This window comes from Gekko japonicus, unplaced genomic scaffold (assembly GCF_001447785.1).
Source record: "Gekko japonicus isolate JY-2015 unplaced genomic scaffold, Gekko_japonicus_V1.1 scaffold5895, whole genome shotgun sequence".
Classification (NCBI taxonomy): domain Eukaryota; kingdom Metazoa; phylum Chordata; class Lepidosauria; order Squamata; family Gekkonidae; genus Gekko; species Gekko japonicus.
The window spans coordinates 12,453-36,177 of record NW_015175028.1 but is presented as its reverse complement, the minus strand read 5'-3'; the positions used below and the strand labels follow the sequence as shown (position 1 = coordinate 36,177).

The 23,725-nt window shown below is 50.7% G+C and overlaps 1 protein-coding gene across 1 annotated transcript; it reads left to right on the top strand.

Annotated features, from left to right (window-relative positions):
- Positions 1-261: 261 nt before the first annotated feature.
- LOC107122164 (V-set and immunoglobulin domain-containing protein 8-like) lies at positions 262-23,166 on the top strand (the record flags this gene model as incomplete). Its single annotated transcript, XM_015425191.1, has 6 exons — positions 262-463; positions 2,716-2,877; positions 4,711-4,830; positions 9,782-10,013; positions 22,713-22,854; positions 22,936-23,166. Coding segments are annotated over 6 exons (1,089 nt in total), but the record flags the coding sequence as incomplete, so codon positions are not given.
- Between the last annotated feature and the right edge of the window lie 559 nt (positions 23,167-23,725).

Genomic DNA, 23,725 nt, shown 5'->3' with positions numbered 1-23,725 from the left:
TGCTAATGAGTTATGCTAATGAGTTATGCTGATGAGCTCCTGCACCTCTTTTTCTACGAAATGACCCCTGCAACAGGGTACCAGGTTGACACAAACTTGGAGAGATGTGGTGTGTCTTATTGAGCTGAGATACTTAAGGAGCTGGATTCTGCAGAGAGTTTTGCATTCTGGGGGCATGTCATCCGCACATCCTTTCCCAGCGTTCTGGCCGGCTTCATTTCGTTTGCTCCCCCTTCATCTCCTCCTCCTTGTCCCCACAAGCTCCTGAGCTACCACGACCACCAGATCATCCGCCCTGGGCCTCCTGAGCTCCAGCAAAGAGTCGGGTTCACCTCTGCAGACCCCAGTCTGTACGATGCCTCCATGCAGCTTCGCGACGTGCAGGTCACCGACTCGGCCACGTACGAGTGCACCGTGAAGAAAACCACCGAGGCCACCCACAAAGTGACCATCACCGTACAAGGTGAGTTTTTTGTGTGTGGGGTGATGTCCCCCCCCCCCCGAGTTCAACAAAGGTTGAGGGCCAAACAGGCTCATAGCCACAGTGGGGCATTTAGGGGCGATGCCCCCTCACTCATGCTCCGTGCCCCACAACTCCTGCTGTGCAAGTTGTGCCGGCAGGTAAGGAAGGACCCTTCTCTTCTTCACCTGCCTGCCAATGGGAACTCTCTCTCTCTCTCCCCTTTCCCTCGCCCTCCCCAGATTTCCCAACGCCCCACCACCAGTGTTCCCTCTAAGCTGAGTTGGTGTGAGCTAGCTCACAGGTTTTTAGCCTCCGGCTCACACATTGTTTGTCTCCACTCAGGAAGGAGGGCTCCAGAGAAAACTAATTTATGCAGTAGCCAAATCGCTCGCTCACAACTTTAATGCCAGTGGCTCACAAAGTAGAATTTTTGCTCACAAGACTACAGCTTAGAGGGAACATTGCCCACCACCCAAAATCTTCTGGCTATGCCCCTGGAGCCAGGGGACCCCCTCGTCCTGGCATTTATAACTGGATCCCCTAATGCATAGTTTGCCCTAAACTGGGTGGCCCGGGGTAGCCCAGTCTCGTCAGAACTCAGAAGCTAAGAAAGGTCGGCCCTGGTTAATGCTTAATGGGAGACCACCAATTTTTATTTTTATTTTTTTTATAAATTCAATTTATAGCCCGCCCTCCCCGCTGCGCGGGCTCAGGGCGGCTCACAATTAGGCATACGCCTACACATAAAACAAATTAAAACCATATAAAATCCTTACTACATACACATCAAGATAAGTGCTCTGGCTGCTCCAGTCTGATCTTCCACAGAGATGGCGTTACAAGATGGTACATCTGCTCAGTGCTCTCAGTTCGACGCGACACTGCCGTTCCCCCTTCCCAGGGCCAGACAATACTGATGGAACATAACGATGGTGCGGTAGTGGCGGCGGCTCCTGCTTGAAAGCCTGGCGGAAGAGCTCCGTCTTACAGGCCCTGCGGAACTGCAGAAGGAAAACCTAGGAAGTCCAGGGTCGCTACGCAGAGGCAGGCCATGGCAGAGCCACCTCCGAACGTCTCTTCCCTTGAGAACCCGACATCAGCTGGGGACTGGAGTTTCCCCAGAATTACAACTGATCTCCAGACTACCGAGATTGGTTCCCCTGTAGGAAATGATGGCAGGTCTGGAGGGGAGACGCTGACGTTTTCCGCAGGGACGGTCCTCCCCGCGCCTGGTCTCCTCTTCATCCGTGGCTTTCCCTGGTTCCCACAGATGATTTCTCCCTCCCAGGCGGAAAAATGCATTTTGTCCCCTGTTGCTCCACAGCATCAGACGGGTGTCGTGGTTGAGTGCGCGGACTCTAATCCGGGAGCACCGGGTTTTATTCCCCCACTCCTCCACTTGCACCTGCTGGATTCCTCTTCTTCTTCCTCTTCTTCTTCCTCTTCTTCCTCTTCTTCCTCTTCCTCGGAATTCCCATGCTGTGCTGCAAGAGGGGGCAAACTGCGTTTTTGCTCCTGGGAGGGAGAAATCGTCTGCAGAAACCAGGGAAAGCTGTAGATGAATAGAAGAGCAGGCGGGGAGGGGAAACTTGACACTGCGGAAAACGCCTCTAAGTTACACCAGAGACTCTAGTAGAAACAGTAGTCCTAGAGTGATCTCTCAGTCCCTCTGAGCTCCCTCCTCTCTCCCAGCTCTGATCCCCCCTGTCAGCCCTAGTTGCCGATGTCACTTGGACAGGTAGCAGGAGAGAGAAAAAATTAAGTTGGCGCCAGCTGCATCACTATGTCACTTCCGGGGAATGCCCATAGGGTAGCTCTAGGAATCACCAGAAACGACACGTTTTACCAGAGAGTTTCTGACAATTCCTAGAGCTACCCTACGTCACTTCAGGTTATCAAAGGAAGTGACACAGCAACGCAGACAGTGTTGCGGGGGCCCCATGTCTCCACTCACTCATCCTCCCACTGGTTGCCAATCCTACATCACCCCCAAACCTCTAGGACGTTCCCAGGCCAGACTTGGCAGTCCTACTTGGGCCTGTGTGCCTAGTCAACCCCAGACTATCGGGTCATCCTGGTAAATGAGGGGAATCAATCAGAGTTTTGATGTGAGGGAAAAGGGAGATGTGCTGCAGATCCCTGGATACAGTTCTGAGGGTGGGGGTTGGGCCTGTAACAGTAGGCATCTCCTTTGGGCATAAAAAGACAAATTGTCCTGATACTGGTTTCTTGTTTCCATCACCACCAACCAGAACGGCCAGCGGTTCCTCAGTGCTTGATAATTGGCGATGTGGGTTATGGGAATGACATCACTTTGCGCTGCTTTGCCTCGGCGGGCTCCCCGCCACTCACCTACCGTTGGACCATGACACACGGGCAGGGCTTCAGAGACTGGATGTCTCCCAGTGAGATAGGTAAGTGACAAAGGCCCTGGAGAAGCAAAGGGCATTCTTCAGAAGGAAGAAAAGGGCAGTGATGCATAATTATACTTGTGGAACTCACCGCCACAAGACAACAACGTCACTTCCAGTGTGCGCCAGATGTTGCCACATTGCTGGCAATGCCAGCCTAGGTCTGCTTTTGGTGTAGCGGTTAGGAGCGCGGACTCTAATGTGGGAGAGCCAAGTTTGATTCCCCACTCCTCCGCATGCAGCTGCTGGTGTGACCTTGGGTCAGTCACAAGTTGTTTCAGAGCTGTTCTCTCACGAGCATTTCTCAAAAGAGCTCTCTCAGCCCCACCTCCCGCACAAGGTGTTTGCTGTGGGGAGGGGAAGGGAAAGGAGATTGTAAGCTGCTCTGAGACTCCTTCAGGTAGTGAAGGGTGGGGTATAAATCCAATCTCTTCTTCTTTTACTGCTGGCAAGCGCCCCCCCCCCCAAGTCGGTTCCCAGGCAGCCCTAGAAGAGTGGGTCACCAGTATTGTGCTTTTCATGGGTATGGTCACAAAGCCAAAAAAGTATATCAAAATTAGGCTCACCAGCTAAAGTGCATGATGAATTTTGGCTGGTTCGGGAACTGAAGCTCATAGCAGGTCAACTGGCACAAACCTTTCACAAACCTTTGTGGCAGTGTGTGAATGGATACATTTCCAGACAGACTGTCTCCACTCAGTCAAAATGTTTACCCAACTTCAAAGTCACGGGGGACGGGCAGAATTGGAGGGTATGTACAGGAGCATCAGGGGGAGCTTCCCCATGAGTTTGAGGCCTCTAGCTTGCACAGGGTCTGTTCCAAGGATATTTTTGGGCAGGAACGCACAGGAACGGAGTTCCGGCTGGCTCCCAAGTTGACCACGCCCAGCAGGAACTCATTAGCATAATAGGCCACACCCAACAGCAGAGACTCATTAGGATTGGCTACATTAGGGGTGTGTGGCCTAACATGCAAAGGAGTTCCTGCTACAAAAAAGCCCTGGGTTTTGACAACAAACAAGGTAAACAGAATAAGAAGCAAAAGGTGCGTGTGGCTGGATGACCACACTTCTGGTAACATGGGGGTGTGGCCTAATATGCTAATGAGCTTGGGTGTGGCCTAACATGCTAATGGGTTTCTGCTGTTGGGTGTGGCCTATTATGCTAATGAGTTCCTGCTGGGCTTTTTCTACAAAAAAAGCCCTGGCTGTTCTATATACTCCCAAACCCGCACCTGTCATTTCCCCAGAAAGCACTTTCCTGGGGGCACCTTCTTTTAGGGGCTGTAACTCGGGCCCCGTGAATCTAATCCTCACTAGCCATGGAGGGCAGGCAGAAGAAAGTCAACCGGAGATCCCCTGCGAGTTTGGCTTCTCTAGCACACTGGGTGAGGGGGGCTGTTCTACTAAATCACAAACCAAAGGGGTTTCTTTGGCCCCTAAAAGTTTGTAATGGTTCGCGGCTCACAAACCAGGCATGCCACGACCCTTGAACCGTCACGAACTGCATTTTCCCGGTTCATGCCCCTTCCTAATCAAAGTTCATGTTGGAAAACTCCAGTGGAGGCCTATCCATCACAAAGTGTCCGTGTGGTATGTGCCTGTTCAGAGACATTTAGCCTGCGGTGCAAGAATTTTTGAAAATCAGAAGCTGGTTGCCAGTCTTCAACCCTCTCCAGGAGTGGCCCGTTAGGAGGACCTAGGCAATCGCCTAGGGTGCCAGAGGGCAGAAGAGCATCAAGATGCTTGCTGGAGTGGGATGGCACTGCTAGGGGCTGGCCTAAGGCGCCGAAAGCCCTCGGGTCGGCCCCCAACCCTCTCTCTTTCTGTCAAATAGGATCTGTGCCTGGAGACCTTCACATCTACGGCCTGAGGGAGGAGCATCTGGGCACTTACCGGTGCAGCGTGGGTAACAATGTGGGCGTGGCCTATTGCTCCGTGGACATCGTCATAGGCGGTAGGTGTGGCTAGACGTGCCAGCTCTGGATTCGAAAATGCCTGGAGATTTGGGGGGGGGGTGGAGCCAGGAGAGGGCATGGTTTGGGGAGGGGAGGGACCTCAGCAGGGTATAATGCCATAGAGTCCACCCTCCAAGGCCAGGGCCGCATTATGACTTCTGTGGGCCCTGGGCACTTTTGCCTTTGTGGAGCCCACCCCCTTCCCAGCCAGTTTGGTGCAGTGGTTAAGTGCGTGGACTCTAATCTGGGAGAACCGGGTTTGATTCCCCACTCCTCCACTTGCACCTGCTGGATGACCTCGGGCACGCCATAGTTCTGGCATGGCTGTTCTCTCAAGGACAGTCGTGGAAAGAGCTCTCTCAGCTCCATCTACCTCACAGGGTGTCTGTTGTGGGGAGGGGAAGGGAAAGGAGTTTGTAAGCCGCTCTGAGACTCCGAGTGAAGGGTGGGGTATAAATCCAATTTCTTCTTCTTCTTCTTCTTCTTCCCCCATATTTAAAAATATTTAAAATTATTTTTAATATAACTTTAAATACTTCGAGATCTCCCCCCCCTTTTAGGCAAAAAAATAGATTTCTGTGAGCCCTTTTTTCTGATATGAGAAAAAAATTAAAACATTTTCTTTGACCCTAGAAGTTTGTTTCCCCCCTTCTGATTTTAAAAGAAATTAAAACTTTTTTGTGGGCCCCTAAATGTATCATGCAGGCTGTGGAAGGTCAGTAGTTCAGCAGTTCGAGACCCGGGTGCCGCAAGACGGAGTGAGCTCCCGTCTCTAGTTCCAGCTCCTGCCAACCTAGCAGTTTGAAAGCAAGACATTGCAAGTAGATAAATAGGTACCACTTCGCTGGGAAGGTAACAGCGTTCCGTGCGCCTTGGTGTTTAGTCATGCTGGCCACATGACCACGGAAACGTCTTTGGACAGCGCTGGCTCTTCAGCTTTGAAACGGAGATGAGCACCGCAACCCTAGAGTCGGACTCGGCTGGCTTTCGAGCAAGGGGACCTTTACCTTTACCTTAAATGTATCATGGGCCCTAGGCACTATGCCTACTGTGCCTAATGGATGTTGGCCCTGTCCAAAGCAGCCATTTTCTCCAGGGGGACTGATTTGTGTCATGTGGGGATCAGTTCTAATTCCAGGAGATCTCCAGGCCCTCACCTGGAGCCTGGCCAACCTAGGTATGAAAAGCCTGTTGTTGAAACGGAAAACCAGATAATCCTGATGAAACTGTAGGAGATAATTCCTGATGCTGTTTCTTATGCCGGGAGTGGAGAAAGTAGATAGAGAGACCCCCCCCCCCCCGACTTCAAATCCTAGGCCTAGAGGTCCCCCAAGGAAATTGATCAGCAGTGCAATCAGGACTGGCCAAAGAAAACATATTTTCACTCAGGGCATAATGAACCTATTGAATTCACTACCACAAGATGTTAACCACCGACTATAGATGGTTTTGAAGAGGGGGAATGGACAAATCCATGGAGGAAGTTGGTCCATCGATGGCTATTACGCATAACTTTGAAATGGAACTTCCATGTACCAAGGCAGAGTATCTCTGAAAACCACTTTCTGGATGGGGCAGCCATAGGGGGAGGCAATTGCCCTCATGTCTGAGTTGTGAGCTTTTTTTGGGGGGGGGGGCTTCTCACTGTCCACTATGGGGAAACAGGGTGCTCAACTAGATAGACCCTCCTGCAAGGTTCTTATGAAATACTTTATTGCATTCTAGGTCAATAACTTTTCCAGCTAACTCGTGCCAAGAAACTATTTATCTCTCAGAAGCTAACCTATGTTATTACAAAGCATGGGGGCACGTGCTATGTTATGTAAGCATGTAGGACAGTGGAGGTTTCCAGCATGGGCAGATTAAGGAACTAACAGTGTGATCCTAAACAGAGTTACACTCTTCTATATCTGTTCAAGTCAGTGGGACACAGAAAGGCATATCTCTGTAAAGGACTGCACTGCAAATTCCTGCACTGTTCGTCTTACAAGTTCTCTCAGAAGAAAAGAAGGAATTGTTTAATTCAGATCCTTTTAATATTTACCTCAGATTTGTTATCTACGTAATGTTTTTCAAATATTTCCACCCTGCCTCTTGACCTGAGTTCTCTCAGAGCGCCTCCCAAATTCTAAACCCTCAGTCTTAACAAGCTATAAAGTGACATACAAAACTTGTTTATCTCAGAGTTGCCGCAAAACTATGTTTGTCTTGATACTGATCAAAACGCATCAGGAAAACTCGTAGGCAGAATAAATGCCTGAGCTGTTTCCCTGCCCTCTCTCTCACTCCAGATAACCTCTCCTCAGAAACCACATTTTTCCTCCCTCCATTCCTGCAAGGGTGCTTGCGTAGTTCTGCCGTCACCCATTTTATCCTCACAACCTTCTGATTCAGGTTCAGGGCCACTCTATAAACATGATGCCTGATTTGCAAGGACCTGAACCCAGGTCTCCTCAGACCTGGCACTCTTAACTGTAGGGCTCAGGTCCAAACTAGATGTGATGGAAGGCGGGATTTAAAAAATTAAATAAATAAATAAATAAATTGAACATATTTTTAAAGGCATGCGCTCCTTTAAGCAGAGTGGGGTGCTGTAGTTGACTAATTCCCACACTGAGTAAGGGGGTTGGAGTAGGTGACCTCTAGGATCCCTTCTAACTCTGTGTCAAGAAACTGGCCCCCTTTGAGACAGTTTTTCTGCCTACGTGTTAGCTTTCTTGACTATAGAAGTCATCACCCCCACCTGCCGGCTTGTTATCAGGATTGTTGCTGATAGGCTGGCAGAGGTGATTAACTTGCGGCAGCTGAGAACGGTCATCTAAAGTGACTGGCAGCTTGCCGTTTGGAGAGCTGTCCTGGTAGCAGCTTTCTATTGGCTAAATGGCTTTTCTTTCTGCACTGAGAACTTCAGCCCCACCAGAAAAAAAATTTGCCCCACAAGCCACAAAATCCTGGCTACGGGCCTGGCCTGGAGAGGACAGGGACCTCAGTGGGGTACAATGCCACAGAGCCCACCCTCCATAGCATCCATTTTTTCCACCCAGGGGAACTGAGCTCTGTAGTCTGGAGATGAGCTGTAATTCTGGGGCATCCGGCATCCCTACCTGAAAACCGTATTGGTCTTTATGTTGCTACCGATCTCAAACCAAACTGAATGCTTAAAGCTGTCACAAATGATTCAATCTGCTGTTATTTTGCTTTCTTCTGTTTCCTTATCATATAATGTACATTCCTTACATGCCCTAGGAAATGCCGATTGCCACTTTGGGGTCAGGAAGCAATTGTTTTCCAAGCCAGTTTTGCCAGGGATCCTGGAGGGGTTTTTTGTTTGTTTGTTTTGCCCTCTTCTGGGCATGGAGCAGGGGGTCACTGGGTGCGTGGGGGTAGGGAGGTATTTGTGGATTTCCTGCATTGTGCGGGGGGCTGGACTTGATGACCCTGCAGGTCCCTTCCAACTGTATGATTCTGTGATTCTATGTATATTTTAAAATGATAATGTATACTTTATAATATGAAATGCACGAATGTTCAAGCGCACATAAAACAGCACTTGGTTACATGTTGGTGGTTCGTTTTGTTCGGCACGGCACAATTTTTTTAAAAAAAAATCTTTGGTGTGTGCACATGCGCATATGTGTATATGCACAAAGATTTTTTTTTAAAAAATGATAAAATTTAAAAGGTATCTTATAATATTTTATATTATAATATAAAACATGATGTATTTTATATTATATAATACCTTTTACATTTTATCGTATAAAATATAATGTATATTTTAAAACTGAAAATAAAAAGATTGCAGCCCAAAATCTCCAGGCGTCTGCCAACCCGGAGCTGGCAGCCCTAGTAGTCTCGCACACGCACGAGGGAACCCTGGTGTGGTCACATGGCAAGCTTACCACGATTTGTTTCCTCTGTAGATTTGATCAGGGATATTTTTTAGCGGGTTCAGATGATCACACATCCCTTGCCCAACCGCTTGCATTGCGGGATGAGGCTCCAAGCACCGTCCAGACAGCTGCGCTGCCCAAGTGGCGGTGCGGCACAATTTTTTTAAAAAGAATTCTTTGTGCATATACACATATACACACAGAGCTATTTTTGGGCAGGAACACACAGGAACGGAGTTCCGACTGGCTCCCAAGTTGGCCACGCCCAGCAGGAACTCATTAGCATAATAGGCCACACCCAACAGCAGAAACTCATTAGGATTGGCTACATTAGGGGTGTGTGGCCTAACGTGCAAAGGAGTTCCTGCTACAAAAAAGCCCTGGGTTTGGACAACAAACAAGGTAAACAGAACAAGCAAAAGGTAGGTGTGGCTGAATGACCACACTTCTGGTAACATGGGGGTGCGGCCTGATGTGCTAATGAGCTGTGCTGTCATAGGTGTGGCCCAATATGCTAATGAGTTCCTGCTGTTGGGTGTGGCCTATTATGCTAATGAGTTCCTGCTGGGCTTTTTCTACAAAAAGAGCCCTGTATAATATGCGCATGTGCACACACCAAAGATTTATTTTTTAAAATTGTGCTGTGCTGAACAAAATGAACCACTGACATGCAACCAAGGGCTGTTTTATGTGCGCTTGAGCATTCATGCATTTAATATATTCAGCGCAGGATTGGTCATGCACACAATGGTGAAAGCTGGGGGGGGGGGAACTACCGCAAGAAGGATGTACAGATGACCTAATCGCATTCCTAGCGAGAGATGGCTGTCCAGATAGGAGAAATTGCGGATTCGCAGCGCAAGAATAGGAAAGTACTTGATTTTCCCCAGTGTCGGAAAACAAGCTAGAAAACTGGGAGGATTGCGGGGGGTGAGTCCACTTCGATACGGGAGACAGAATCAGCTGTCTGATCAGCCCTTTTGAATGCGATAGGGAACCGTTGCGAAACCCGATCAAAATGACCTGGTGACCACGACCTCTTTCTGCCCCCTTGCAGGGTGGGGCAGCGGCTGGATCATCGGGGGATCGGTCCTCAGCTGCCTCCTCGGCATGGCCCTGATCATCGGCGGCATCGTCTGGTGCATCTGGTGCTGCCGGGGGAACGGATGCTGCGGGTCGGGCGTGGGCTGCTACTGCGGGGACCGCTACTGCTGGGACTGTTGCTGCAACGGCGGGGGCGTTAAGGAGGAGGAGCCAGAGTACCAGGGGACCAAAGGCAATGACATCCGGTAAGCGTTCCTCTTCTGGGGAAATCCACGCGCCCAGGGTGGTGTAGGGGTGCCAACTCCCGCTTGGGGGAATTCCTGGAGATTCAGAGAGAGGAGGGAACTTGGCGGGGATACGATGCCACTCTCCAAAGCTGCCATTTCCTCCTGGGGGAATGATCGCTGTCGTTGGGAGCGCAGTTGTAACTCTGGGAGATCTCTAGGCTCTGCCTGAAGGTTGGCAACCCCAGTCGCAAAAGATCCAGGGCACCCTGTCCCCACCGAGGCCTAAAACCACTGGCCTTGACAACCGGCCTCTCAGGTACTGGGCTGTGTGTGTGTTTTGGCGGGTAGGTTTCTCTTCCAGCTGCAAGAAAGTCTTGCCGACCCTGAGGTAAATAGCTGACTTTTTTGTACATCTGGGTGAGTCTGCTCTGTCATGATTATTTCTCAAGGAGGGGCGGATCCTGATATGGTACATTCAGGCCCCGTGGCTGCAAAGAAAGATGCCGATTGTTTGAGGGAAGGATTTTCTAAGTTGCTCTGGCGCTTCTCAGTTTGGGCCCTGGTGATACTGGGAACGTCTTCCCACTGAGTGCCACAGAGACCTTGACCTTCCGGGGCCTGATTTTTTGTCTCAGACAGTCACATGGGAGGTGTCAAACGGGGTTGCCAGGATCCAGGTGGCACCTGGAAAGACCCCATTATTACAATTGGTTCCCTGATGGCAGAGACCAGTTCCCCTGGAGAAAATGGCTGCTTTGGAGGGTGGACTGTACGGTATTATACCCTGCTGAGGCCCCTCCCCTCCCCCGAACCCCGCCCTCCCCAGGCTCCACCCCCAAAACCTCCAGGCATTTTCCAACCCGGAGCTGGCAACCCTAGGAGCAAAGGAACTGGCTTTCTAAGGGCAAAGTTCATACTTGGGTTGGGGCTTTGGCTCAGAGGGAGAAAGGAATTCAGCCTCCCCCCTCCACATGGCTTTTCTGTCCCGAAATAACCCTGAGGGAGCAATCACACCTGCTGTACGGCTGTCTCAGGTAAGGAAAATGGCATGAGGGGGAGGGTTGGGTCATTCACTCTGGGAGATTTGGAGTAGGAACTTGGAAAGAGGCGAGAGCTTGGGAAGGAGAGGGACCTCCGTAAGGTGTCATGCCATAGAGTCCATCCTCCAAAGCAGCCATCTTTTTTCTCTGTCATCTGGAGACAGCTGTCATTCTGGGAGATCCCCAGGCCCTCCGCTGGGGGCTGGCTGCCCTAGATTAGACTGAAGTCCCTTCTCCCCCCGCCCACCCCATTTTTGAAGAAAAGTGAGGGAAACATTTAGGAAAGGAGTTCCCTTGCGCCTGTAGTATGACTGTTTCAGTCAAAATCACGTCGGGGGGAACACAGACATGTCTTAAAAATCCCATTCCCGCCCCGCCCTGACCTGGAGAGCCCAGGAAACCAGTGTTCCCTCTAAGCTGAGTTAGCGTGAGCCAGCTCACAGTTTTTTAGCCTCCGGCTCACACATTTTTTTGTCTTAGCTCAGGAAGGAGGGCTCCCGAGCAAACTAATTTATGCAGCAGCCGAATCGCTCGCTCACAACTTTAATGCCAGGAGCTCGCAAAGTAGAATTCTTGCTCACAGGACTCCACAGCTTAGAGAGAGTATTGCAGGCAACCCCGATCTTGTCTGATCTCGGAAGCTGCTTTGGAGGGTGGACTGTACAGTATTATACCCTGCTGAGGCCCCTCCCCCGAACCCCGCCCTCCTCAGGCTCAACCCCCAAAATCCCCCGACGTGATTTTGACTGAAACGGTCATACCTCAGGCGCAAGGGAACTCCCTTATGCAGCAGCCGAATCGCTCGCTTACAACTTCAATGCCAGGAGCTCGCAAAGTAGAATTCTTGCTCACAAGACTCCACAGCTTAGAGAGAGTATTGCAGGCAACCCCGATCTTGTCAGATCTCGGAAGCTAAGGAAGACCGACATTGTCCCCGGTCACATGGAGCATTAGGCACGCTAGAGAGACAGAAGATAGGCGGATTTTCCGGGCGCGATCTCACCGCCACATCTGGGAAGCGTAGAGCTCCCGTGGCTCACCCGAGGCTTCCCGCCAAAGATGCGGGGTAAAAAACTAGTACCTCGGAGGTACTAGTTTCCGGAAACCGCGGGGCAAGGGCGGGCGTCTGATCGCGTTTCCGGTGGTAGTTCCGGCGCCCGCCCATGTCCCCTCGCAAAAAGGTTTTTTTCCCCCAAAGTCTCCACGGATGCGCACAAGCACCCAACGCAGCATGCGCACTTTTCAGTTAAAAAAACCAAACACAACCCCGTTTGCCGCGCCGCTCCGCTTCTTTGCCGCGTCGTGTGATTGGCACCTCCCCCCTAACCACGGGAGCTCGACGGGACCTCAACCCGATGCCTGATCGCGCAGTCGCGCGTTAGTTTGCTCCGGGGCAAACAGCCACGCCTCCCCCCTGCATTTTCCTGCCCGTGTGGCCGAGGCCCGTGGCAAGCACTTGGAAGGGAGACCTCCAAGGAATACCAGGGCTGGGATGCAGAGGCAGGTAACAGGCAACCACCTCTCTGAAACGCCCAAGCCCCACTAGGGGTTGCTAGAGGTCAACCATGACTTCCAGGCATACACACGCACACACACTCACCCCCCCAAAAAAATCCCATTCCTTACTCCAAGGCATAGAGGTCATTTAGCTCAGGGGTCCCCAACCTTTTTGAGCCTGCAGGCACCTTTGGAATTCTGACACAGACTGTTGGGCACTGCCACAAAAACGGCCGCTACCAAACGGCTGCTGCCAGAGGCGGAGCCAGCCACAAAATGGCTGCCACAGCTTACCTTCAGTCACACCCTGAAGATTCTTGTGCTGTGGTGGCCGCTGCCGCCAAAGCAACATTTTTAAAAATCTGCAAAGCCAACCAAAATCTCCAGTGGCTGATCAGAAGCCTTGCTGGGCAAAAGCCCCACCTGGCATCGCCCACTTTCAAAAAAACACTTGGCAGGCTCCAGGAAAAGTGTCCGTGGTCACCCAAGTTTCTGCCCAGTCCTTTTTGTGAGGGGATGATTTTCCAAACTGCTGTTACACGTCTTTGTTTGGATCTAGACACAGTTACGGAAGGCTCCTCATCTAAAGCCACAGAGACCAGGCACATGGTTTCTGACTGAAAACAGTAGCAATTTCACATCCACAGTTCTTGCGTCACCGGCTTGACCCATTTCTCCTCACGGTCTCTCTGTTGACATAGCAAGGTGACGAAGCCATAAAGACAGCAAGTCAAAACTGCTCTCTCTCTCTCTCCTTCTTTTTTTTAAAAAATATAGTAATTACTTTTCTGGTTTTCAGTGTGACACGAAAACAGCATTTAGTGTGTGTTAAGCACCTTAACGACTGGGTGTGTCACCAACGAATGCGCAATAGCCTGTTGGGTCTCCCCCGGGGCTTCCAATCCAACGAGAAATAAAATGACAAAGGCAGGAAACCAACAGGTGATGATGGAGAAGAATGAAAACCTAATTATGAGCTCGGGGGAGTAAAAGAGAGAGAGAGGGGGAGAGAAAATGGAACCGCCCCTGTGGATCAGAAGAAAGGAACGAATAGGAAATGTGAAGTGTTCAGCCGGGAAATGCAGAAGTAAACAAACAATCTCTCGGGTGACGTAAACCGGCTGTAATGCTTCATAATGCCTCCCGATTGGAAGTTCTCAGGGAAAAGCCGCAAACAGGCTCTGCAAGGGGAGAGCGAGGGACACTCAGGAGGGTGTTCTTGCCGTGCCTGTCCATTCACAGGTTGAGCACTTAGCACTAGGGGGAGGATGCACGTCCCTCCCTCCATGACTGGAGGCAGGTTTCCTACTGCACAGGGGCCTGGGAGATAGAAACGGCCCAGAGGCCTTTGCAGCTCTGGGAGCTCTCCCTTTTGACTTCCTGCTTTAGCATTCCAGTCCCCTATGATGATGAGGACATCATTTTTTGGTGTTAGTTCCAGGAGGTGTTGTAGGTCTTCATAGAACCGGTCCACTTCAGCCTCTTCTGCCTCAGTGGTTGGGGCATAGACTTGGATTGCTGTGATGCTGAATGGTTTGCCTTGGAATCGGACCGGAAGCATTCTGTCATTTTTGAGATTGTATCCCAGTATCCCAGACGGGGACGGCAAAGGATGAGATGGTTAGACAGTGTCATCGATGCAACGAACATGAAGTTGAGCAAACTTCAGAGGACGGCGGAAGACCGGAAGGCCTGGCGGGAGCTGGTCCATGGGGTCGCAAAGAGTCGGACTCGACTGTGCGACTGAACAACAACAACAACAACTGCCTTTTGCACTCTCTTGTTGAATATAAAGGCCACACCATTTTTTCTACGGGATTCCTGGCCACAGTGGTAGATATAATGGTCTTCTGAGTTAAATTCGCCCATTCCTGTCCACTTTAGCTCACTGATTCCCAAGATGTCGATGTTCAGTCTTGCCATCTAATTTTTGACCACGTCAAGCTTACCTTGATTCATAGATCTTACATTCCAGGTTCCTATGCAGTGTTGTTCTTTGCAGCATCGGACTTTCCTTTCACCATCAGACACATCCACAACTGAGCGTACTTTCGGCTTTGGCCCAGCTGCTTCACTCTTTCTGGGGTTACTTGTACTTGCCCTCTGCTCTTCCCCAGTAGCATATTGGACACCTTCCGAACTGAGGGGTTCATCTTCCGGCGTCGTATCTTTTAGCCTTTTGATACTGTCCATGGGGTTTTCTTGGCAAAGATACTGGAGTGGGTTGCCATTTCCTTCTCCGGTTAATGAAACTGAAGCTCAAATACTTTGGCCACCAAATGAGAAGGGAGCACTCACTGGAGAAGACTCTGATGCTGGGAAAGATTGAAGGTCAAAGAAGACGGGGACGGCAAAGGATGAGATGGTTAGACAGTGTCATCGATGCAACGAACATGAAATTGAGCCAACTTCAGAGGACGGCGGAAGACAGGAGGGCCTGGCGTGATCTGGTCCATGGGGTCGCGAAGAGTCAGACTCGACTGTGCGACTGAACAACAAACGAGCTCTCCCTGCAAGGCCACTCAGTTCAGAACTGGACAGCGACAGCAGCTATGGCTCTCAGCCCCCCCTGTGTGCTCCTCTAGTACCACTGCTGGTTGAGCTGACAATGACACACTTTGTTGGTGCTGCTGGAGAGGTCTGACCCGAGTAGCCTCTGTGTCACTGGTTCTCAAAACGCTATGGGGGGTTGGCTTGGCTTGCTCCAGTGGCCTTCCATGGCAGTGGCCCTCCGAGAAATTTCCCCGTAAGTACATTGACCAATTCGTCAAGCCCCAGCTTTCCCTGACCCCCAAACTGCCATAGCCTTCGCTGCAACTGTGGGCTTTCCCACATAGTTTGTATCATCAGTGGAGGTCCCATATTGCATCAGTTTATCCCCTGCTTTCCACATGCATTTTTGTGGCTTTAATTTTCACTTCATTTTTGTTGGGGGGGGGGCCCTTGGTTTTTTAAAAATATTTATTTATTTCCTTCAATTTATATATGTGCATGTGTGCATACGTGTGTGCACCTGTAAGTCATGGCGACCTCTGGTGACCGACCCCTGCTGAGGGCCTGGAGGATATCCAGAGAGGTGGTTGAATAAAGCCTGCCCCTGCCTCCCATCTCTGGTATTCCAAGGAGGTCTCCCATGCAAGTACCTGTCAGATTCGACCCTGCTTCGCTGCCAAGATCTGATGAGACTGGGTTTGTCTGGGCTCCCCAGGTCAAGGCCACTTCATTTTTGTTTGTTTGTTTCCTCCTGTTTCCCCCCCAGTTCTTTTGAGACCACTTTTATCCCTTTTTTTCCTCCTGGAAGCAGATTCTGAGTCTCCTTTTTTTTCTGTTGGTTTTCTTTGTCCTCCCCACTCCCACCCACCTCCAGCCCACGTTTTGATGATCGAACTGTCATGGTCAAATTACTTCCTCTCCTCTCTGCCCCACCCTGAAGACAAGCGGTTTTGATTTCATTTTTTAACAAGCTCCTAAAATATCGATATATCACCGAAGCATTGTAACAATAGGCTTAGCAGGTTTTCTGAATTCCCAGCATTTTTAAAAGTCAGTCTCTAGCTCTTTCCATCACAGAGATACAAGGGAAAAGGCATATCTCCACAAGGGAGGAGGACAGAGACTTACTTTTTTCCTAATGAAAGCTAGGGATTCAGAGAACCATCTGAGCCTCTTGTCACAATGCTCTAGCAATATATTGATATTTTAGGGCCTTTAAAAAAGGGGGGGGGCTCATACACTAATGTACAACAGCATGCTTCTTTGAAAATCCTTGGGAGAAAATAAATTAGGTCCACAACTGTGAAAAAGTAGAGGAAGGACAGATGGTGCAGAGGAACCCTGGCCAAACCAATTCCAGTGCTTGTGGATCAATCGCCAAGTAAGTCAAGAGTAAGTTGAGCATGCGAAAAAGCCCTTTCTCTCTTGACCTAGGGCAGGTCCAGGTAGTCAGCTGTGCTGGTCTGAAGCAGTAGAACAAATTTAGAGTCCAGTGGGGCACCTTTAAGACCAACAAAGGTTTATTCGAGGTATGAGCTTTCCTGTGCATGCACACTTTTTCAAATGCAGTGGAACGGGAGGTAAGGATCAGACTTCAGCCCGTCTATAAATTTGAACCTTACCTCCCATTCCACCTTACCTCCCAAACCTTACCTCCCATTTGAAAAAGGGTGCCTTGCACACAAAAGCGCATACCTTGAATAAACCTTTTTTGGTCTTAAAGGTGCCACGGGACTCTGAATTTGACCTAGGGCAGTTGTAGTTTTCTGGTTTTCGTCCCTCAGTGTCCCAGTTTCCCCCCGATTTTTGGATTTGGGAGAAGCCTTGTTTAGATGTCCTTTGCACAAGACATGCATCGTCTTTCAAGCTTCAGCTGCATCCCCAGAAGTTAAATCTCAGAGTGGGGCAATGGATGCATCTTGTCCGTAGCATACATCCCCGTCAGTGGGTGCGCATGAGCACTAAGGCTCCAGGCAGGGCACAGCCTAGGCTTGCACATGTGGCCAAGGGCTGCAATCCTCCAAGTGGGGCCTGGAGATCTCTCAGAATCAGGGCTATTTTTGGGCAGGAACACACAGGAACGGAGTTCTGGCTGGCTTCAGAGTTGGCCATGCCCACTACAGCCAAAACCTCTGCGTGCGTGGCTACAGAGGGAAGGCCTGGAGAGTGACACACACACCCCGTGACTCTGAGGCAGGCAGGCTAGGGGCCTCCCTGGAAGGATCGGGGAGGCATTTAAATGCCTCCCTGTGCCTTCCCTGGCCTGTCCAAGGGCCAGCTTGCCCAGGTAAGTCAAGGGAAGGCAGCTTAAACTGCCTTCCCTTCCATTTAAGGTGGGGGGGCTTGCCTGGTCTCCCCACAGCTGTGGGGTGCCCGGGCAAGCCAAGGGAAGGCATGGGGTGTGGCCTAATATGCTAATAGGTTTCTGCTGTTGGGTGTGGCCTATTATGCTAATGAGTTCCTGCTGGGCTTTTTCTACAAAAAAAGCCCTCAGAATTACAACTGATCTCCATTCAACAAGAGATCAATTTCTCTGGCAATAAGGGCTGCTTTGGGAGGGTAAACTGTGTGTCCCTATGTCCCACTAAGGTCTATGTCCCTTCTCTAAACTCCACCCTCCAAATCTCCAGGATTGGTACAGCATGGCAGCTTCTGAGTTGTCTTGTGAACAGTTGATAATATCTTGCAGGACAATTTGGGTTTTTCCAGTAGTCCTTGAACTGAAACAACCAATATCCCCTTGGTTTTTAAAGCAATGGAAGACCAGGGTTATTGCAGGCTAAATTTAACAGTCGTAGTAGTAGAATTTTCAGCCTCTAGTTGCTGTTTCAGCCATAGACAGCAGTGGGAGGCTGTTGTGATACAAATGCGGCTGTTACCGAACAACCTTGTCTTTAGTTTCATCTGCAAAATGCTGGAGGATATGACACATACCTGGTTTGGGCCCCAGTGTGGATTTTTGCACCTCCCCGCCACTTCCTCCCTCCCACTTCCACATGTTTATCCGTTTAAATATCCCTGGCAAGTATAGCAAGGTTTTTAAATTTCTCTTTCTTTTTAGTGTTTTACACCGATATGTTGTGTATCCTAGAGCAGATTATGTCCTTATAATGTTGTTTGATCTCTGGATTGTAAATAAAGAAGAGTTATGATGATGGCTTACCATATTTACTCAAAAGGAAGACCGTCCTGAATGTGATACAACCGCTCCCTAAAATGTTATACACGAAAAGAATGTATGGCTGTTACCGAACAACCTTGTCTTTAGTTTCATCTGCAAAATGCTGGAGGATATGACACATACCTGGTTTGGGCCCCAGTGTGGATTTTTGCACCTCCCCGCCACTTCCTCCCTCCCACTTCCACATGTTTATCCGTTTAAATATCCCTGGCAAGTATAGCAAGGTTTTTAAATTTCTCTTTCTTTTTAGTGTTTTACACCGATATGTTGTGTATCCTAGAGCAGATTATGTCCTTATAATGTTGTTTGATCTCTGGATTGTAAATAAAGAAGAGTTATGATGATGGTTTACCATATTTACTCAAAAGGAAGACTGTCCTGAATGTGATACAACTGCCCCCTAAAATGTTATACACGAAAATAATGTAATTATTGGGCGTAATTGTAACTTGTATGCCAATGTAAGAGGACCCCTCTTTTCACAATGGTTTATTGCAGGGGGCAGTTTTGCATTTGAGTAAATACTGTAGTTTTTAAAGCTACATCTTAAGAAAACAAACAACCCCCACCCACCCCTTGAAACATTGTTCTTGGCAAGGAAGGGAGGGAGGTTGGGCTGGAGCTTTATGATTGCCACAATAGCCAGCTAATCAGCGCTTGGCACAGCCAGTTTTATTTAGTGTATTTCTCCCCATGTACAGAATTTCCCCCGCCTCCCTTTTTACTACCACAACAGTCCTGTGAGGTAAATTAAGTCTGAGGGAGACCAGGCCCAGAGTTACCCACTGAGGTTTCTGTCAGAGTGGTGATTTGAATCTGGGTCTCCCAGATCCCACTTGAACCTCAGCAGCATGCTGGTTCTCAAAAAAATAGGAACAACCACTCCATGCTGAGTCCTGTTTGCTGTGGAATTTTGTCTGTTTGTCCTCTCATCATCAGGTGTGCTGCTCAGACTCAGAACGCCTGCCTTTACCTCTAGTCTTGAACGTGTCCAGTGTTCCTCTAAAAGGACAGTAGCCCCAAACTTCATTTTGCTAGCTATTTTCATCCCTGCCCCTTTCTCTGTCAAAATGCAAAATACGTAAGGCTTTTCTTCCTGGATCGGTGTGTGTGTGTGGGGGTGCAGTACAGATTTCACTAACTTGGAAGTAGGAACCAGCCATCAAAGGCCATGAAGCAAATCTTCACAAAGGCCCTAGAGCAGGGTTCCCCAAACTTTTTGAGCCCAAGGGTTTCTGACACAGCATGGTGGGTGCAGCCACAAAATGGCTGCCACAAAATGACTTCCACAAGATGGCTGCCAAAGGAGGCAGGGCCAGCCACAGTATGGCTTGCACAGGTTACTTTCTGCCATAGGGTTGCCAGGTCCTACTAGACCTGTGTCCGGGGGGGGGGGGGGGGGACTCCTGATCATTCCTAGTGTTCTTCTGGTGTGCACGCTTTGCATGCGCACCGCAATGATGTCACCTGGAACTGGCATGATCACGTTTCTGCCGTTGGGGGCAATGCTCTAGGTTTCGGGCAAAACTCTATGGTTTTTTGGGCCTCAAAACCATAGAGTTTTGCCCAAACCCTAGAGCGTTGTCCCTAACATCAGAAATGCAATGCTGTCACCCCAGTGTGACATCTTCTTGGGGGTGGGGCTTCCCCCCACTGGCCAGTTGGGCTGCGGAAGATTGGGCCTCCCGAAATCAGGGGATCCTCTGGCCCCATCGGGGGAATGGCAACCGTATTCTGTCACAAAGTGGCAATTCTTGTGGAGGGGTGGCATCTGCTACCAAAGTGACACTCTAAAAAAAAATCTGCACAACCGATTAGGAGCCTTGTTAGGCAAAAGCCGCCACCACCCCCGGCTCCAAACACTGCCTGAAACCGCTTGGTAGTTGTCAGATAAGGTGCCAGGAGGTACCCCTGCCGTAGAGACAACATGTTGTATGTGTAAAGGGTAGGCTCGAAGCAGTCTCTTCACCGACCACTGTGGTGCTAAGGTTAGAGCAGGGTTCCCCAACGTGGTGCCCAGGAGCACTGTGCCCCCCACCAGTAGTTCCCTTGGTGCCAGAAAGTGGGCGGGGCCTTTGTAAGGCGTTTCTTGTTACTGGTTGCCAGGGCTTTTTTGTAGAAAAAGCCCAGCAGGAACTCATTAGCATATTAGGCCACACACCATGCCTTCCCTTGGCTTGCCTGAGCGCCCCGCGGCTGTGGGGAGCCCAGGCCGCCCCCCCTTCAAGGGAAGGGAAGGCAGTTTAAATTGCTTTCCCTTGGCTTGCCCAGGCGCCCCGCAGCTGTGGGGTGCCGGGGCAAGCTGGCCCTTGGACAGGCCTGGGGAGGCATGGGGAGGCGTTTAAATGCCTCCCCGATCCTTTCAGGGCCTCGGAGTCGCCGGGGGGCTCGCTCTCCAGGCCTTCCCTCTGTAGCCAGGCACGCAGAGGTTTTGGCTGTAGTGGGCGTGGCCAGGGCTCTTTGTAGGCCACACCCAACAGCAGGAACTCATTAGCATATTAGGCCACAACCCTGACAGCACAGCTCATTAGCACATTAGGCCGCACCCCCATATTACCAGAAGTGTGGTCATCCAGCCACACCCACCTTTTGCTTCTTATTCTGATTACCTTGTTTGTTGTCAACCAGGGCTCTTTTTGTAGCAGGAACCTTTGCATGTTAGGCCACACACCCCTAATGTAACCAGTCCTAATGAGTTCCTGCTGTTGGGTGTGGCCTATTATGCTAATGAGTTCCTGCTGGGCGTGGCCAACTTGGGAGCCAGCCAGAACTCCGTTCCTGTGCGTTCCTGCCCCAAAATAGCCCTGCTGGTTGCCATCTTGCCAATGAAAGGGTTTTCCACTGGAGGATCAGGATGATTGGTGAGCACCCAACCTTTCCTTAGCCAGTGTGTGGTTTCATTCCCCCTTCAGGACCACCTTTCCCCCCACGACCTGTGAGGAGGGACCTATCCACCTTGGCTCTGCCTCCCCTGGCAGCCATTTTGGGGTGTCGCCCACAACTCTCAACATTCCAAAAGTGCCCACGGCCTCAAAAAGGTTGGGGACCCCGGGGTTAGAGTGTCAGGCTAGGGTCTGGGGAACCTGGGTTCAAATCCCCACTCTGCCATGGAAGATCACTGGGCAACCGTGACCAGTCACTCTCTTTCACCTTAACCTGCTCCAGAGGGTTGTCGTGAGGATAAAACGGAGAAGGGGAGACCAGTGTTGCTGTGGCTCCCCACTTGGGGAGAAAAGTGGGGTATCGATCAATCAATAAAATGTGGACTTGGCTGCCGGAGGATGAAGCAGTGGTGGCCACTGGAAGAAGCAGCTGTAAAAGGGGTTTAGATCGATTCATGGAGGAGAGATCTATCAGTGGCTACTAGCCATGGTGACTGAGAGGAACCTCCACCTTCAGAGGCACTCAGGGGAAGGCCTTGGCCTCTGTGCCCTGTTGCGGACCTTCAGAGGGCCCGGTTGGCCACTGTGTGAGACAGGATGCTGGACTCGATGGACCACTGCATCTGATCCAGCAGGGCTCTTCTGGTGCTCTAATCAGGGCCTTGACCTCTCTGCCCTGTTATTGGCCCTCCAGAGGAACTGGTTGAGGCCACTGTGTGAGACAGGATGCTGGACTCGATGGACCACTGCATCTGATCCAGCAGGGCTCTTCTGATGTTCTTGTGAGGGGAAGGCCTCATCCTCTATGCCCTGTTGTCGGCCCGGCAGCAGATCTGGTTGCTCACTGTGTGAGACAGGATGCTGGACTCGATGGACCACTGCATCTGATCCAGCAGGGCTCTTCTGATGTTCTTGTGAGGGGAAGGCCTCATCCTCTATGCCCTGTTGTCGGCCCGGCAGCAGATCTGGTTGCTCACTGTGTGAGACAGGATGCTGGACTCGATGGACCACTGCATCTGATCCAGCAGGGCTCTTCTGATGTTCTTGTGAGGGGAAGGCCTCATCCTCTATGCCCTGTTGCTGGCCCTCCAGAGGAACTGCCTGGCCACTGTGTGTCTGTGGGCCAGGATGCTGGACTAGATGGGCTATTGGTCTCATCCAGCAGGGCTTTTCTTATGTTCTTATGAAGGGAAGTTCCCCATCTCTATGCCCTGTTGTCGGCCCGGCAGCAGATCTGGTTGCTCACTGTGTGAGACAGGATGCTGGACTAATGAACCATTGGTCTGATCCAGCGGGGCTCTTGTTACATTCTTATGTTAGAGAGCCAGCGTGGTGTAGTGCTTAGGAGCAGCGGACTCTAATCTGGAGAATCGGGTTTGATTCCCCCACTCCTCCACATGCAGCCGGCTGGGTGACGTTGGGCCGGTCACAGTTCTCTCAGAGCTCTCTCAGCCCCACCTGCCTCACAGGGTGTCCGTTGTGGGGAGAGGAGGGGAAGGCGATGGTAAGCCACTCCAAGGCTCCTTCGGGTTGTGAAGAGCGGGGTATCAAGCCAACTCTTCACTTTCTTAACTAAATCTCCCACAGCTGACAATCCTTCTTTCTGTTTTCTTCCCACCCCTAGCGTCGATGCCGAAGCTCCGCTGAGCAGACCAGGTAGCCAGGCCTTCAGCCGAGCAAGCAGCATGCATTCCCTCATCCCCTACCAAACACGGAGCGGGGCCCAGTACACTAAAGGCCGCAAGCATATCCCCCCCATCGTTCAGGTAAAGATGACCTCACCCCCTGCCAGTGAATTGAGTCTTATTCTAGCCGCTGATTTCCAATCTCCCGATGTTTCCGATCAGAGCGATGCGCCTGACCCCATCTACACCATCAAGGGGAGGTCGCCCTACACCCCAGTGAACTCCTCCCCCATCTACACCAAGACTAGGCAGTCCAACAACTCGCCTTCCCAAGCCCACATCTACACCGACCCGCGCAATTACAACCCTCCCGCTTCGGACTCAGACAGCACCCAGTGGAACGACGGAAGTACCCCCAGATCTTACAACGGCGCCGTGGTCATGATGCGATCGGCAAGCAAAGAAGGGCTTTTGATATGAGCCCGGGGTGGGGTACGGGTGGGAGGGAACGGGAGGAAGGGTGTGTGTGGAAATGACTCTGACACTGGCAGAAGGCTTTGCCATCTTTCTGCCCTTCAAGTCAGGAAATGAGATTTCAGCCTGTCGGCCCTCATGGAACATGGCCGGTTTACATATTTATTAGGAAAGTGTCATGGAGACCTCCATGGTCCCTAAACAGTGACGTGGGGGAAAGCAGGGAAGGGCTTCTATGGCAAGCAAGTGCTAGACCTTCTTTTATTAAGTGAGCAAGGGGTCTTTTAAACGTTACTCCAGTGCTGCTCTATGAGTGGCTGTTGGGTACCATGTGACTGAAACGATCATGTGAACAATTGCATTGTTCTTCCTTATGGAATCAGCAGCATCCTCTCCCCGCCATGGACAAGCCATTTCCATGTGGGCAGAGGAAAGTGACCACGGGTGGCAGGTTCTCCTATGAGCACCATGTTCCGAGTTGGTTATTGTGTGGCCCTTGGCTCACTCGCCACTTCTCTCCAAGGAAATATAGTCCCAC